A 15,128-nucleotide genomic window follows, 5' to 3' on the forward strand; every position below is an offset into this window, starting at 1 on the left:
TATCTGCTGTCAGAAATTCAAAAAGCCTTGCTGATCTACTGGAAATTAGTTAGAGATCTCCTGTAGATTCAGATCTACCTTCTGCCCAACCCTTGTGCAGAGATTACCAAGTTTGATGGACCAATGATCTGACTTGGTATATGGTGCAACTCCTATGATGGCATTATTATTCTTATTGTTTATATGAATATTTATATGCTGCCCTCATCTTATGGCCACAGATAAAACAAGTACACACTTAAAAGAAAATATATTTAAAATCGCAACAGCTATAAAGTGCAACTTCATTAAAAAAAGTGCAATGGGAAGACTCACCAAATTCATCAGAACAATTCTACCGCTTTCCTGAATATTGGAGAAAGAGTTGGGTCCTTACCTATGTAAAATAATGGAGTGAGCTGGCAAGATAAACCCCAGTGGGGTAGGAGTTCCATATACCACTGGAAAAGCCCTTCCCCAGGTTCCAGGCTTTGTATCTCATCCAGTGCAGGGACATTAGGAGGGCCTCATTTGCTGACTTAAGGAGACAGGAGAGTCAATATGGGAAAAGACACTTTTTTATCTAGCAGCTGGATAATGGGGACCATGACAGTCATTAATGTTTTGGCATGTGATGAAAGGAAAGGAGTCTCTCTGACTTGCCTTCATTTCAATATAAGTAGCCACTCTCAACCCTCCAAATAAGTTCACAGCAGCTGAGCCCCATGGCCAATGAAAGACTGCATTTCTTTCTTACATCTCTCACTCTTTGGCAGTGGAATTCAGCTGCCCTGATGATGAGCACTACATAATCTGCTTTATGCCAAATCAGCCCAGTACAAAATTGTACTATACCCATTTTCTCTGGGGTACTTACCCTGCATCTATTAGATGGGTGTATTGATTCAATGAGTTTGTATATTTTTCCTGTACTTCCACTGTGTGCTAATCTTGCTGTTCAGTTCTGGTTGCCAGATGGAATGAGCAGCTTTTTGAAATCAACAAAGCAGGCAAATGTTTCCCCTTTACCCTTCCCCCCCCCCTTTTTAAAAAAATATGATATGGTTGTTAATAAGCACTTACAAGGTATAATGAATTTATTCATCCTTTCCTGCCAAAGGGGAAAACAAAGGTTGGCTTTCATGGATTTGGGTGTTCTATGTAGCCCAGCAAGTTTTCAGTAGTGCAAACCTGCTTCAAATCTGTGAATGAGATACAGAGGTTAGGCATTTTCAAAAACAATGTTTCTCCCCCCCTCCCTCTCTGTGTTGCTTTTGTACAAACATGGTCTCTCTCAAAGCGTAATGAAATAAGGGTGATGAAACTGATCAAGCGAATCCTGAAGCTTTTTGTACAATAACTCACACCATTCTGTCAAGCTCCCTGATAAAAAGATCTGAATAGCTGATGTCCTTTTTTATGCTTCCATTTGATTTTCTTTCTGTTTCTCTCTTTCCCTTTCAAGGATTGTGGAGAAAGGAACAAAAGGGATATACATCTCCATGTGAAGTTATGCAAAGCCTGAGGCCCTTCTTTAGTTGCTTGGCTGCAATCCTCCAGAGGACCGAAAAGGGGACCTTGTAAACGCCTCCAAACTCTGCACTTTCTTCACCACCTGCCTTGGAATGGATACTGGAGTAGACTGGAAATCTTGACAGAAAAGCGACAGGGAAGATAACCATGGTTTGTCCCCTCCAGAAGACCACTGCTCAATTTCCCCTTTCAGTATTGGCCCTTTGAAGGTTATTCCTCTCCCCTCTCCAGAGTTCAATGTGGAACCAGTCTCCAAGCCAGCAAAGCTAAGTGGATTTTGATGACAAGAGTCCCTGATCTCCATGGGTCTTTAGGTTGGAAGGGTTGAGTTTCAAGGGGTCTTTGGCAATGATTGGGAAGAACTGGGGATCTTTGTGCATGGAGCAACTCTCCTTCTGTCTATTCCTGAGTGTCTGCTGTGACTGGTGGTATCATCCAGTCAGCTCAGCTAAACCGAAAGGTCAAGGACATCCCCACATGAACTCTATCCGTCTGGATGGGGATATCACCCTTGGAGGCCTCTTCCCTGTCCATGGGAGGGGCTCTGAGGGCAAGGCATGTGGTGAGCTGAAGAAAGAGAAGGGGATTCACCGCCTAGAGGCTATGCTTTTTGCTCTGGATCGCATCAACAACGATCCTGACTTACTCCCCAATATCACCTTGGGGGCTCGCATCCTTGACACCTGCTCTCGAGATACCCATGCCTTGGAACAGTCCCTCACCTTTGTCCAGGCCTTGATTGAGAAGGACAGCACAGAGGTGCGCTGTGTCAATGGTGGGCCACCTATCATCACCAAGCCAGAGCGTGTGGTTGGGGTGATTGGCGCTTCCGGCAGCTCCGTCTCCATCATGGTGGCCAACATATTGCGCCTCTTCAAGGTAAGTGAGTGTGAGCTTCCTCTTCTCCTTTTCCACCTCCTCCTTTCACTGCACAGGATCATTTGCAATTCAATCCTTTTTCTCCTTCCCGCCGCAGCTGCTAAAATCACCACCAGCGACTGTTAAGTGGAAAAAACATTAAAGTAGTTTTTACAATAATTATACAGGCTAAGTTCTTGCTCCCTGGCGGGGAAAAGGGAGGAGAACAGAATCTCTTTCTGCGTCTCTGTGGGTGTTTAAAGAGCTCCCTGTCTCCCTTGGGGAGGCTGACCCTTCCTCTCCCTTCCAACCATGATATTTTGAGCAGGGTTTCTCCCCTCCCCCCTTCTGCATCTGCCACTTGTGTGAGGGAAAGCTGGTGAGTCGATGCCATTAGATATTGTGGGGAGGGCGTTCTTCAGCGTGGAGAAGGGTGGAGGGAATTATATGGTTCATTTTACAGCTGAGAAGAATATTCATGCTGCGTGTATCCCAGAAGCTGCTGTGGGAGGGTGAGGGGGTGTGGAGAATGAGAGACTTGCTCCGTGAAAGCAGCATGAGGGGAAAGACCTTCTTCTAATGCACGTGGCAATTTCTAACCCTGGGGGGACGCAGTTGGCTCTAGGGGTATGTGACGGACATCTCCCTGGCCTAATTTACCTCAGAATATCCAGCACTAGGCTACCCAGAATAATTACCTCATACCTCTCATTCCAAAACTTCTCAGTCACATTGACAGCAACATATCCCCCCCCCCCACTACAATTTTGTTTTAAAAAATAGTGCTGGGTGGAATTGCAAAGTGTGTCATGAGAGGGTGTGTGTTCCTCTTAAGAGAAAATAATTGTGTTCATGGAATTACTACTCATGTGGCAGACTCGCTGTGTAAGGCAGCACACCTGACATTGCTGATGTGTTTTAAATTCCAATGTAAACCAGCGGTTTCTGTACTGTAATACCAGTATCTATGGTTCTAATGGGAGCAAGTGGCATTTGGCAAATTTCATATCAGGAGTGGGAAACACTTTTCAGCCTGAGGGTTAAATGCCTTTCTGATCCACCTTCTGAGGGCAGCATGCCACTGGAGGCTGCCCTTTCGCCAGAGGCAAAAGTGGGCACAGCAACGAATGTAAAATTTTGCCTTTATGCAGTATGCTTTCTCCACATGGGATGCGGGTGGCGCTGTGGGTTAAACCACAGAGCCTAGGGCTTGCCGATCAGAAGGTTGGCGGTTTGAATCCCAGTGATGGGGTAAGCTCTCGTTGCTCAGTCCCAGCTCTGGCCAACCTAGCAGTTCGAAAGCACATCAAGTGCAAGTAGATAAATAGGTATCGCTCCGGCAGGAAGGTAAACGGCGTTTCCATGCACTGCTCTGGTTCGCCAGAAGCGGCTTAGTCATGATGGCCACGTGATCCGGAAGCTGTACGCCGGCTCCCTCGGCCAATAAAGCAAGATGAGTGCCGCAACCCCAGAGTCAGTCACGACTGGACCTAATGATCAGTGGTCCCTTTACCTTTACCTTCTCCACATACTCTCAGAAAATCCTCCCTGCTTCCATCCAGGGAAGCAAGAGGATCTGTCAGAGTTCAAGCACACATTCCAGCCAGGCACTCGAGGAGGGTGTGAGGCAAGGCCAGGGTGTGTGTGTGTGGTATGGTCTGGAGAAAGTCCCAAGGGCCAACCCGTGAGCCCTGGAGGGTCACATTCAGCCCTGAAGCCTGACGTTCCCTTCCCTTGTTTTAGCTTAATAGTCATGAACCCCTGTTACACAAATGTCTGTGTGGAGTTTGGGTGTGGATTGTGTAATGGATACGATGGGTTCAGTGCCTGACTTCTCAGCCCTTCATTTAAAAAGGTTTTAATACTACTTTTTAATTTGGTCAGTGGACAGTGGTCAGTTGATTTCCTGCCATGTTCTTCTTCTGTGTTGGAGTTGTCATTCTGTCTAATTCCTTAAGGCAGCTGCTCTTGAGCTCTTTTCCAGTTTGGCCCTGGAACTGTGTTTGTACGTATCAGTGGCACTGTTAGGTATGGACCCCAGAGTAGAAGATCAGAGTAGTGCCACTTCACTGGATGATGCGGGTGAGGAGGCATCTGCAGCAGCATGGGGAAATGTGCTGTGAATCACTGTGCCAGCCAAGGCTGAAGACACCCACCATCTGCCTCCCCCCAGAATGGTTCTGGACTCCATGTGAGAGGAGAGCAGAATGGCCAGTGTGGTGTGAGAGAGGGGGAGAGCAGCCAGGCACCTTATCCAGGAAGCACTCACATTTGACAGCAAATCTGGTGCATGTTGAAGGGACGGCGCCTCTCAGCCTCAGGGAGAGGTTGTTAATAATAAGGTTGTCACCCACTGTTGCTCTTGACTCTTTCTGGTGGAGCGACATAGCTACCTGCAACTTTAGTAACCCTCGGGATGTGGAATGCATTCTTTCTTTGAATGGAATTATTTTTCTCTTTTTACTCTGAATTGTAGCTTGCCAGAGGTCTCCTGTGACAAGGCTAGATCTTTCCACACCTACAGACTGCTGAACTGGTTGCTTAGGCGTACAATTCCATGTACTGTAGATGTCTTTGTGGTTCAACTGAACTAGGCAATACTTGCATGAAACTTGACCAGGTGTTTCATTCTCAGTAGCAACACTTTATACACTTGGGCAAATGCTCAGGTGCATTCAGCAAGTCACCTAAATACTTTCCCGTGGCTGCAAATGCCAGAAGCAGCCACTTTCCATCCCCAAAGGGGATGAACTTTTGTAATGAGTAACATTACTGTGGCTACAGTGGCTCTAAGGACCATTCAGGAAAACTGGCAAAGACTTTTCTCTTCTGCCAGCTTCCAGTGCTGAGAACCTTGGTGAGTTCCTATGCTGTGGATTAGAACTCCCTCGCTGAATGCTAGTTTCAAGGGTATCATTTTAATTAATATTGTTCTTTATGTATTCTGAAGATGTCAAAGAAATATTAAAATATTTGCATTTCTATTTACTGCCTCTATTTGCATATGAAAACAAGACACAGGGTGCAAGCATCATTTGTTACTAACAGAGAAATTCTAAGCATATGCACTCAGAAGGAAGTCTGATTGATGTCAATAGGATTTACTGCCAGGTAAATGTGCAGAAGACTGCAGACTTCCTCTCGCTAGAAGTAAGAGTAGTAAACAAACAAATAATCATTTGATACCTTTTGACATATGTATTGTGTCCCGAGCTTTTGTAGGCATGAGTTTACTTTATTATTTCCATGAAATCTTTATGTGTGTAAGTCTACTAAAGCCGAGAGCCTGTGAAATGTCAGAACATACATTTCCCAGTCTTTCACCATGCTATTACTCACCTGTACAGAACACATCCAGGGTGTTTGCAGAGTCTTTTTGGGAGGGTGGATACCTTTCCTGGTTTGAGAAGCAACTGGATTTTGCTGTGTTGCAATCTATTTTCTCTGGCACTGAACCAACATAACGTAGTGGTTAGAGTGTTGGACTAGGACCAGGGAGACCAGGGTTCAAATCCCCACTTGGCCATGAAGCTCACTGGATGACCTTGGCCATGAATTGCCTCTCAGACTAACCTATGTCACAGGGTTGTTGTTGGAGTTAAATGAGAAGAAGAGAGCCATGTACACACACACACACACACACACACACGCTTAATTGAATGAAGTATGAAAAACTTGGGGTGATGAGAAAAATGTCCTTCTTACCTTCCTTAAATGGACCCCTGTAGAGCATGTAAGCCCTTTCCTAGCTGCAAATAGTCAATGTCTCCTGCTGATCATGCTTTCAGAATTAGTTCTATTCCATGGATCCAGTAAAAGCTTACTCCCAAATTTTCCTTTAGCTGAAAAGTTAGGCAGTTTATGTTGTAAGTGGGAAGTGCTCATAGATCTGTGTTGATTCTTGCTGTGAGGTTCCAAAGTGCATGGATTTGTTAGACTCTAAACTGAGAGGTCAAGAAGCACACACCTCGCCTTCAAACCTATCCTCTTGCGGCATTGCAGTGATGTGAGAAACTGTTTGAGGGAAGTTTGATGTTCCTTCTTTAATAGGCATTTTGTTGCATTGTTCACAGTGCTGCTTAATATATTTTTTTGGCAGACATACCACCCTGTGATCTAATTTACCTGCTAAACAAAGCAGGCTAGAGTCTGGTGTCTGGCTAGTGGGCTGTATTCACAGACACACATAGGTATATTCTCAAGGATGCCACGGGAGGTGATGTAAAATGCAGGAAGCAGAAGCATTTTTAGCACAGCAAGTCTCCATAGTATCTTAGACAGAGTGAGCCATTTTGCCAGGTGTCAGAGAAGTTCGAAGGCAAATCCATCAAGATAAAATCCTTTGGATGGAAACTTACCCCATACATGTGCTGTGGATTAATGTCCTTGTAAATTGTGTCTCACAGTTCCATAGTGGTGGAAACAACAGCTGTAATGCAGTGGTAAATTCTGAAGTGGAGGAACCCTCCATAGTCATGCCCCCAGGGAGACAGAGAATCCATAGCCATGCCAACTGTATGGATCCATATGTTATGAATACAAATATTATTAATTTGTGTCGGTGAAGCCATTAAAAAAAATCCAAATGCATAACACAGAATAAAATGCTTTACACAGTTAAAGTGATGATTAAAACCATGCATTTTGTCAGATAAGAATTTGCTTCCCTGAAGAATTTAATTTATAATCCCCACAAACCTTTCCCCTTAAAATTGCCACTCTAAAGGCAAAACAGGCCACTTTTCAGAGGTGTAGGGGGACCTGCCTCTAATAAAAAGTTAATCAAATATCCAATTGATTTCCCAACTGGGATATTTAAATGTTTGAACTAGGCTGCTCTTATATTATTGTAGATTGGGCAAACTTGTAAATAGTGAGGTAAATCTTCAGTATCTGTCCTCCAAACCTCCAAGCTTATAATCCTGGCTAATACTGCCCCAGCAGATGATGCCATCACTCCTAGCGTGGAAGAGGAATCAGAGTGGCATTTCCTGAGGTTCCTGCTGGCTGGAGAAGAGATATCTGCAAAAAATTTCAATTGCCTCTCCATATGGTTTACTTCTTATGTTTATATACATCAGGTGTGAGGATCCTTTGGCCCTCCAGATGTTTCTGGATGTCATGAACTGACATTAGGCCTGACACTCAGCCAAGTCTGTGGAGATGAAAATCTTCCAAGTCTGTTTTTGATAATAAAGAGCTAATGCCAACTTTGGACTGTGTGAGGAGTGGCTGGCACACTCTGTGACACCAGCAAACAGACCCCACCCACTCTCAGACCCCACCCAGTCCAAAGCTGTCTCTTGCTTCCCTTGCTAAAGCTGTGTTTGCCCCGTCCTTTAAAGCAGGAACCAAGGGAATATGTCACTCGCTGGATCAATGCCTTAGCTTGCTTAGCCAGACATACCACCTGCTCTGCCTTTAGCTGTTGCATTGCCTATGTAGTGTACTGATATGAGCATTAAAGCTTTTGACAGAAACCAGAATCTGAGTTCATGGTCTTCATCCAGTGAGAGACAGGACATTAGAGGGAGTAAAGTGTGTGCTAATTGAATACTCCTTTTGCTTGCTGTTTGCATACATAGCTGCAAAGTTCTCACATCCACATGCAAACTAGTATAAGATATGGAGCTGCCTTGCTATATCTTTTCTTGTCGTGCGTTCTTTCTGGAAGTGCTATCAGCCATTTCAAATAGTTCTGCTCTGAATGGATACTTACAAGACTGAAAGTACAAAGGGCTGCAAAATAGGAAAAATCCAGATGACTCTTTCACAGTGGGTTGCTTAAAGCATTTGAAAGAGTTCTGGTGGGCAGTGGAGTTTTCATCGATTCAACTCTTACTATTGCATAAATTCTTTGAAGGTCACGGTCACTGTTGAATGAAACATCCCTTTTCATTGTGTTCTCCGAATTGTTTGGCAGATGGGGATACTTTGTACAGTCGGTGACCCTTTGTGGGAGAGGGAGCAAGTACATATAAAACCTTTCCAAATAACAAGGTAGATTATGCTGTTGTTATGGATGCCAGTGTTAGACCTGTCTATGTCAAGCCCACCTTGCAAAAACCACTCCAGAGGAGGGAGAGCAAGAGAACGCTTCCAGATAGTATGTTTTTTTTGAAATGAGTTTTAGGGAGTTTAGGGGTTCTGAGATGCAGCATGTCCAACATCTTCAAGCTATGTAGGGACTGTACTCTATTTATTATGATGATTTATTGAATTTGTTGGTTGCTTTATCTTGCCCAGGGCAACCCAAAGTGATTTACAACCCAAGTCTCTTGGGAGCTGGGAATATTGCCATAGGCTCTAGAACAAAGCTTATAGCAGGAACTTGTGCTGTTGCTAGTATTCTTTTCATCCACTTCAGAATTAATGCTGAAGTAGGAGGGGGTGGGGGGAGAAGCAACAGACTTTGTCTCTTTTTGCTAAGCTGTACCAGTGGCAGGAGCTCTTACAACAGGAATGGGGAAACTGTTGCTGAACCACAACTCCCATCATCCATAGCCATTGATTATGCTGGCTGGGGCTAATAGGAATTGGAGTCCAATCACATTGGGAGGGTCATGGGTTTCCTACTCCTGCTTTAAGGGAAAAGGGTGTTTGTGGAAGAGCTTCCCGTCACAGCTGGAGCAGAGCTATGGGAACTTTGATGGAGAAAGGGTGAAGTTAGCTATAGTCAGGCGTGCCAACTCTATGCGGCTGACCTGTCTCCAGCCTCCTTAATCTTTGTTGGAAAGGGGCCTGTTGTGCATCGCACACATGCAATGTCACATGTGCCGCACATAGGGCAGGCAGCCAGCTCCAGCAAAGTGCTCAACCTTCTCTGGATGATGTGATGCCACTTGTGTGTCGCATGTGTGACATCACATGCGCATGAAACGCACTACCACCCCAATCTTGGGGACAACCTGGCGCCTCTGACTCTAGTTGATAATATTTTTAAATTTAAATAATAATGTTTAAATTAAAATTAAATACATTCTTTGCATACCAGCACATAAGTACCCTTCTAAAAGGAGGAAAAGAAAATGTCCCTGCCTCCTGCCCCTACCGGAACATTTCTGACACAGGAGCAGTGGCAGCAGAAACACTGAGAGCCAGTGTGGTGTAGTGGTTAAGAGAGGTAGCCTCGTAATCTGGTGAATCAGATTCTCATCTCTGCTCCTCCGCATGCAGCTGCTGGGTGACCTTGGGCTAGTCACACTTCTCTGAAGTCTCTCAGCCTCACTCACCTCACAGAGTGTTTGTTGTCAGGGTGGAAGGGAAAGGAGAATGTTAGCCACTAGCCTTCGGGTAGTGATAAAGCAGGATATCAAATCCAAACTCCTCCTCCTCCTCCTCCTCCTCCTCCTCCTCCTCCTCCTCCTCCACTTCTTCTTCTTCTTCTTCTTCTTCTTCTTCTTCTTCTTCTTCTTCTTCTTCTTCTTCTTCTTCTTCCTTCCAGGGGAAAAGTGTGAGTATGTGAAATTATCAGCAGAACAGAGCTAGCCATAGTGTGGGGACTATATACAGTGGTGCGACTAAGTAATTTTAGACTCTAGACTTAATGGTCTTCTGGCTCCACTTCTTTAGATGATAATGTGTATTACTTCACACTTCCTTCCAAATGTGCGAAGCCAGCCCTTCTGCATTTGGAGGCTCACCAATTCATTTTGCTGAGTGGGGCTCTGGATATTTGCCCCAAAGTCCTGACCTGATGGCACTATGACCAGATACTGTATTAGTAGTGTAGAATGGCGCTAGTGCTGGTAAAGTGTCAGCAAAACAAAGCACCTTGCTATTTGTTCCTGTGCCCTAAATTCAGGTGCATGTGTGTATGTGAGGAAGCTGCCAAATGGATGCAGTGCCGGTGCTGTTATTATTATTAATTGCCTCCCTGCCCCCAGGGTTATAGCCAATATAAAACAAGCAATATGGAAACAACCACACATATGAAAGCATTAATTAAAACAGAAAAAAGCAAATAAAAAGGATGAAGTTTAGAATCCAGCAAAAGCCAGGCAGAAAAAAAAAAATGTTTACAGTGCACCTAAAGTTAGGTAAAGATGGAGCAGTCTGACCTCTCTCCAGAGGGAGTTCACAGCTGGTCGGCTGCAGCAGGAAAAGCCCTTTCTCAAGTAGGGAAAGGAGGATCTGTCAATTTCATTTTTCTAGTCTTGAGTTCAATTCTCCACATTTTGCAGCCATCTGTAAATTATTATTTTTTTTAAAAAACTGCATGAAATTCCATCAGCATTTTAATTTTTATCTGCAGTTTTGACTGCATTCCAGTGTAGGTAAGTTCAGCTTGTTGGGGTACCTTATTGTTATTTGTGCTCCTGACAATATATCTGGAATGAGCACAGGATATGCGAGCAATCTATGGCAAGCAGCTGTGCATTTGATAGGAAAGAGCAAGTTGAGTGTGACATTAAGAGAGTTCTGCCGTTCAGTGGATTGTCTTACAGAGGCTGAGTTGTAACTTACTATGCTGATGTGGTGCTCAGGGAGAGTAAACAGTATGTTGTATGTGCTGCGACTGAGAGATTAATGCTGCCCTCTCCCAACTTAGTCTGAACAGGAAAGATGGATAAGAAAGGTGGGTGATGGGGAGGGATGAATATCTGCCTAGCCTTATAATGATTGGGAAATGAGGAGTGAGTTGGGGTGTGTAAAAAAATGCTCCCCCTTTGAGGAAGGGTTGACATTCTGAGGGGCATGAGCACTTGCTTCATGTTGGCTACTACGATTAAATGCTAAATGGATAATTAACACGATTCAAACTGAGAGGGAGTGCCCAATTTCTGCTATATTGTTGCAAAGAGCATTTTAGGGAACTTCTCTCAGGTTGCACAATGAATATGTGGCAGGAGTGGAACTGAGCCACATAAATAATCCAACAGCCAATGGGAACACTCTTTCATCCAGTTGAATTAGTTGCTAATGGTGAATGACGACTCTTTCTTTCATAAAATATGACCTGATGATAAATCTCAACCATCTTTCACTTCCGTTGTAATGTTAAGATATGTTCAGAAGCCTCTGCATGGTTGTCTTGTACAGACTAATGCTCTCAACTTATCTGCTTTCCAACCCGTTAATAGATAGTATATGAAACCATATTAATATATATCATCCTGACACCAGATATTGCAGATGATTGGATAATGGGGCTGCGGATTATACACCCAAAGTGTGAAATCACATCTTCTCTCAGTTCCTAATAGCTGAATGATTGCCATAGCTTGACACGTTTATCATTCAGAACAGAGGCAGCTACCTGCTAAGTAGTCATGGTACAGACTCTATTGCCAAACAAATAGGAATAAAGTGTGATTGGTTGATGCAACGTGAGATGTCAGGCCCATAAGAAGTGCTTATGTGGCCTTCACCTTATCACCTCATCATTTCTCAGTATATTATATATTATTTCCTGCATCATATTCCAGTACTTATTCCAGACGATAGGGTAGGAACTACAGCAACACTGGGAGATGGGCATGTGTGGGGGGCAAGTAATATGGGTTTCTTTGAAGACCAGGGGTGGTGGAGATCCATACCTCCCCCTCTGTGGACCAAGTTTGATGGGTGGCCTCACTGCCAGATGCTTGACATCACCATCACATTAGCTGATCCATTTTCCTTTGCCCAAACAGTTTGAAATCAAACTGTGTGGATAAAGGAGCAGTGCTTTGCAAGCGCTGACAACCAGCTGATCATCAGCGCTTGGCAAGCATTTTCCTTTGCCTCTGTAGGACTTTGTAGACCCTGTTGATCAGCGGCACATGTAAGCCCTGCCTTTTTCACCAAGTTGAGTCTTTACCTGAGCCACACACATATGATGTCAGGTATAGAGCAGGTGGCGTGCTCAATTCAACCTTGTGAGCCTAATGGGGGCATCATTAGGCCTGTCTGCTGGAGGTTCCCAATGGCTGCTGAAGGCTAAGCTAGTGATTCTGACTCTGCTTCCTTAAGGTTGGTCAGTATTAGAGCTCATGGGAAATGGCAGCAAGGCAGTTCAGTTGACACAGCACCATGGAGAGCACCAAGAGAGCAACTTGACCCAAGAATGGTTGGAGGTGAACTAAAACCTTTGGGACCTCTACTTCTACCCCCTCCCCCTTTCTGAGCACTAGAGCTCTTGAAGGGTCAACCTTCTGGCTTGAAAATGGACGCTTCTTCTGCACTCGTAAGAGCCTGCTGAATTAGGTCAATGGGAAATCTAGTTCAGCATCCTGTTTCCCATCCAGATGCTTGTAGGGGAACTCTAAAGCAGAACCCAAGCAGAAACTGGTGTTCAGAAGCAATACTGCTTCTCACCTCTGATTTTGACTTCATGGCCTCCCACCTGGTGCACTCCCAGTGCTGTTGGACAAATGAGGCAGCTTGGGAGGTTATTGGTACCTTGGGCCCCAAGGAGGCACCCATGAGGATCCTAGTGCCACCCAATGGGGTTGGGGAGAGAGCCTGAAAGTGGCCTCTGGCATGGGAGGGAACACCAAGGCTGAAACCCCACCTGCCTGCGGACTGTCTCCCCAGAGTGGTGCATGCTCTCGTTATCTCTCACTTGGACTACTGCAATGCGCTCTATGTGGGGCTACCTTTGAAGGTGACCCGGAAACTACAACTAATCCAGAATGTGGCAGTTAGACTGGTGACTGGGAGCAGCCACCGAGACCACATATCACCGGTCTTGAAAGACCTACATTGACTCCCAGTATGTTTCTGAGCACAGTTCAAAGTGTGGGTGCTGGCCTTTAAAGCCCTAAACGGCCTAGGTCTTGTATACCTGAAGGAGCATCTCCACCCCAATCGTTCAGTGCTGAGGTTCAGCGCTGAGGCCCTTCTGGCGGTTCCCTTACTGCAAGAAGCCAAGTTATAGGGAACCAGGCAGAGGACCTTCTCGGTAGTGTCACCCACCCTGTGGAACACCCTCCCACCAGATGTCAAAGAGAAAAACAACTACTAGACTTTTAGAAGACATCTGAAGGCAGCCCTGTTTAGGGAAGTTTTTAATGTTTAACAGAATATTGTATTTTAATATTTTGTTGGAAGCTGCCCAGAGTGGCTGGGGAAACCCAGCCAGATGGGCAGGGTATAAAGAATAAATTGTTGTTGTTGTTGTTGTTGTTGTTACTTAGGGGTCTAGGTATGCCAGCCTGTGTCTCCACAGGGGTTCTTCCCCCATCTTTCTGAGGTTTTGATATCCACCCTATCTTTGCTCCCTTCCTTCTGCCCCAGAGTAGACCCCCGAATTTTTTATAAGTGGAACCTCCTGGCGGTGTCCAAATGTGGCTTCCTCAAGAGCCTTGCCTGGTGTTGTGGATCGGGACTTACTTGAAGGGCCAGATACTGGCAAGGACCTAGCAAGCCCCAGTAGCCCACTTTATATAGGCACAAGCATCCCAACATGACTAAATAGCCAAGCGCAGGAGAATAGCTGGGAGCACAAACTTTTGTAAGATTTTAATAATTCTGATCAGTCGGGAATTTGTAGGACATAATATGATATAACAAAAATGATAGATTCTTTAAAAAGTACATTAGAAGGAAGAAAGCTGCAGGAGAGCTGTTGTAGCTGTGACCATCAGGGAGTAAAATGTGCACTCAATGAAGATAGGAACACTGCAGAGAAAGTAAATGAATTCTTTGCTTCAGCTTTTGCTGCAAAAGGCATTGGGGAGAAACACACCTGAGCTATTCTTTTGAAGTGATAAATCTAAGGAATTGCCACAAATTGATGTGTCAGGTTTTAGAGCAAATTGATAAAATGAACAGTAATAAGTCACCAGGAGCACTGGATATTCATCCTGGAGTTTTGAAGAACTCAGATATGAAATTGCAAAACAACATCGTTTGCTGTGCTGTAACCAATCGCTAAATCAGTCTCTGAACCGGAGGACTGAAAGGGAGCTAATGGGACACCAGTCATGTAAAAGTGATTCAGTGTGGTTCAGTGGATAGACTAGTGAGCTGACACTTGGGTTCAAAGCCCACCTTTTAAGGCTGCAGAAAATGGCCTTTCCCTTGCAGGTAGGCAGAATTAAAGCTTTAATGCAACCAGGATGAAAATAGCTTGGTGCGAAAGGGTTATAGTACTGCGACAATGGATAGAGTTTGGTATGAAGAATAAGATTATTCTGACAGTGAAAAGGTTTAAATAATCTGAATATGCAAATGTTGTGGGGAAGACTATGCAAATGCCCATGAATGCGATTGTGGCTCTGAAGCCAATTCATTGATAACATGGTAGATTCTGCCATCGTTTTTTTGGATGAGGGTGCAGAAATGACCGAAGAGCAGTATTTGACCCAAATACCAGCATTTGAGCATTTTGCTGTCAGGTTTAATCTACTCCAGTTTGTGCCCCCACCCCTATACAAGCTGAACAGAAATAAGAAGACTTTATAATTACCATATTTTCTTGCTGAGCACCTATTATACATAGGAACCTCCCTAGGCTAGAAAGTTTGTTTGAACAAAAAACCCCTTAGCAGCAACACAGATACAGGGAAAAGCATAGATAAATGTAAATATCATGCAAATGCTGAAGCAGCTGCAATGTAATATCCACAAAGCACAAGCGTGTTCTCTGCCCAAGGTGCACAATTTCAGCATTAGCAAATGGTATCTGTTTCTTTCTAAGACATCATTCCCCCCCCCTTCATGATTTTCTCTCCCCCTCCTCAATCCCTTTACCCAGCAAGCAGCAGCCAAACGCTGGGTCTCCTGGGAAAGCTGGAGGCTGTTAGTTGAGACAGAAAAACAGATCACTGATG

At 44.6% G+C, this 15,128-nt stretch overlaps 1 protein-coding gene across 1 annotated transcript in view; it reads left to right on the plus strand.

Moving 5' to 3' along the window:
• GRM4 (glutamate metabotropic receptor 4) overlaps window positions 1-15,128 on the plus strand; it is a 292,252-nt gene that overhangs the window by 51,490 nt on the left and 225,634 nt on the right. Inside the window, exon 2 of the mRNA XM_083445676.1 lies at window positions 1,445-2,391. Within this exon, the coding sequence (XP_083301802.1) occupies window positions 1,861-2,391 (531 nt within the window). The 5' untranslated portion in view covers window positions 1,445-1,860. The remainder of the gene's footprint in view (window positions 1-1,444; window positions 2,392-15,128) is intronic.

Source organism: Podarcis tiliguerta, assembly GCF_965153285.1.
Source record: "Podarcis tiliguerta genome assembly, chromosome: 6".
NCBI classification, from domain to species: Eukaryota; Metazoa; Chordata; class Lepidosauria; order Squamata; family Lacertidae; genus Podarcis; species Podarcis tiliguerta.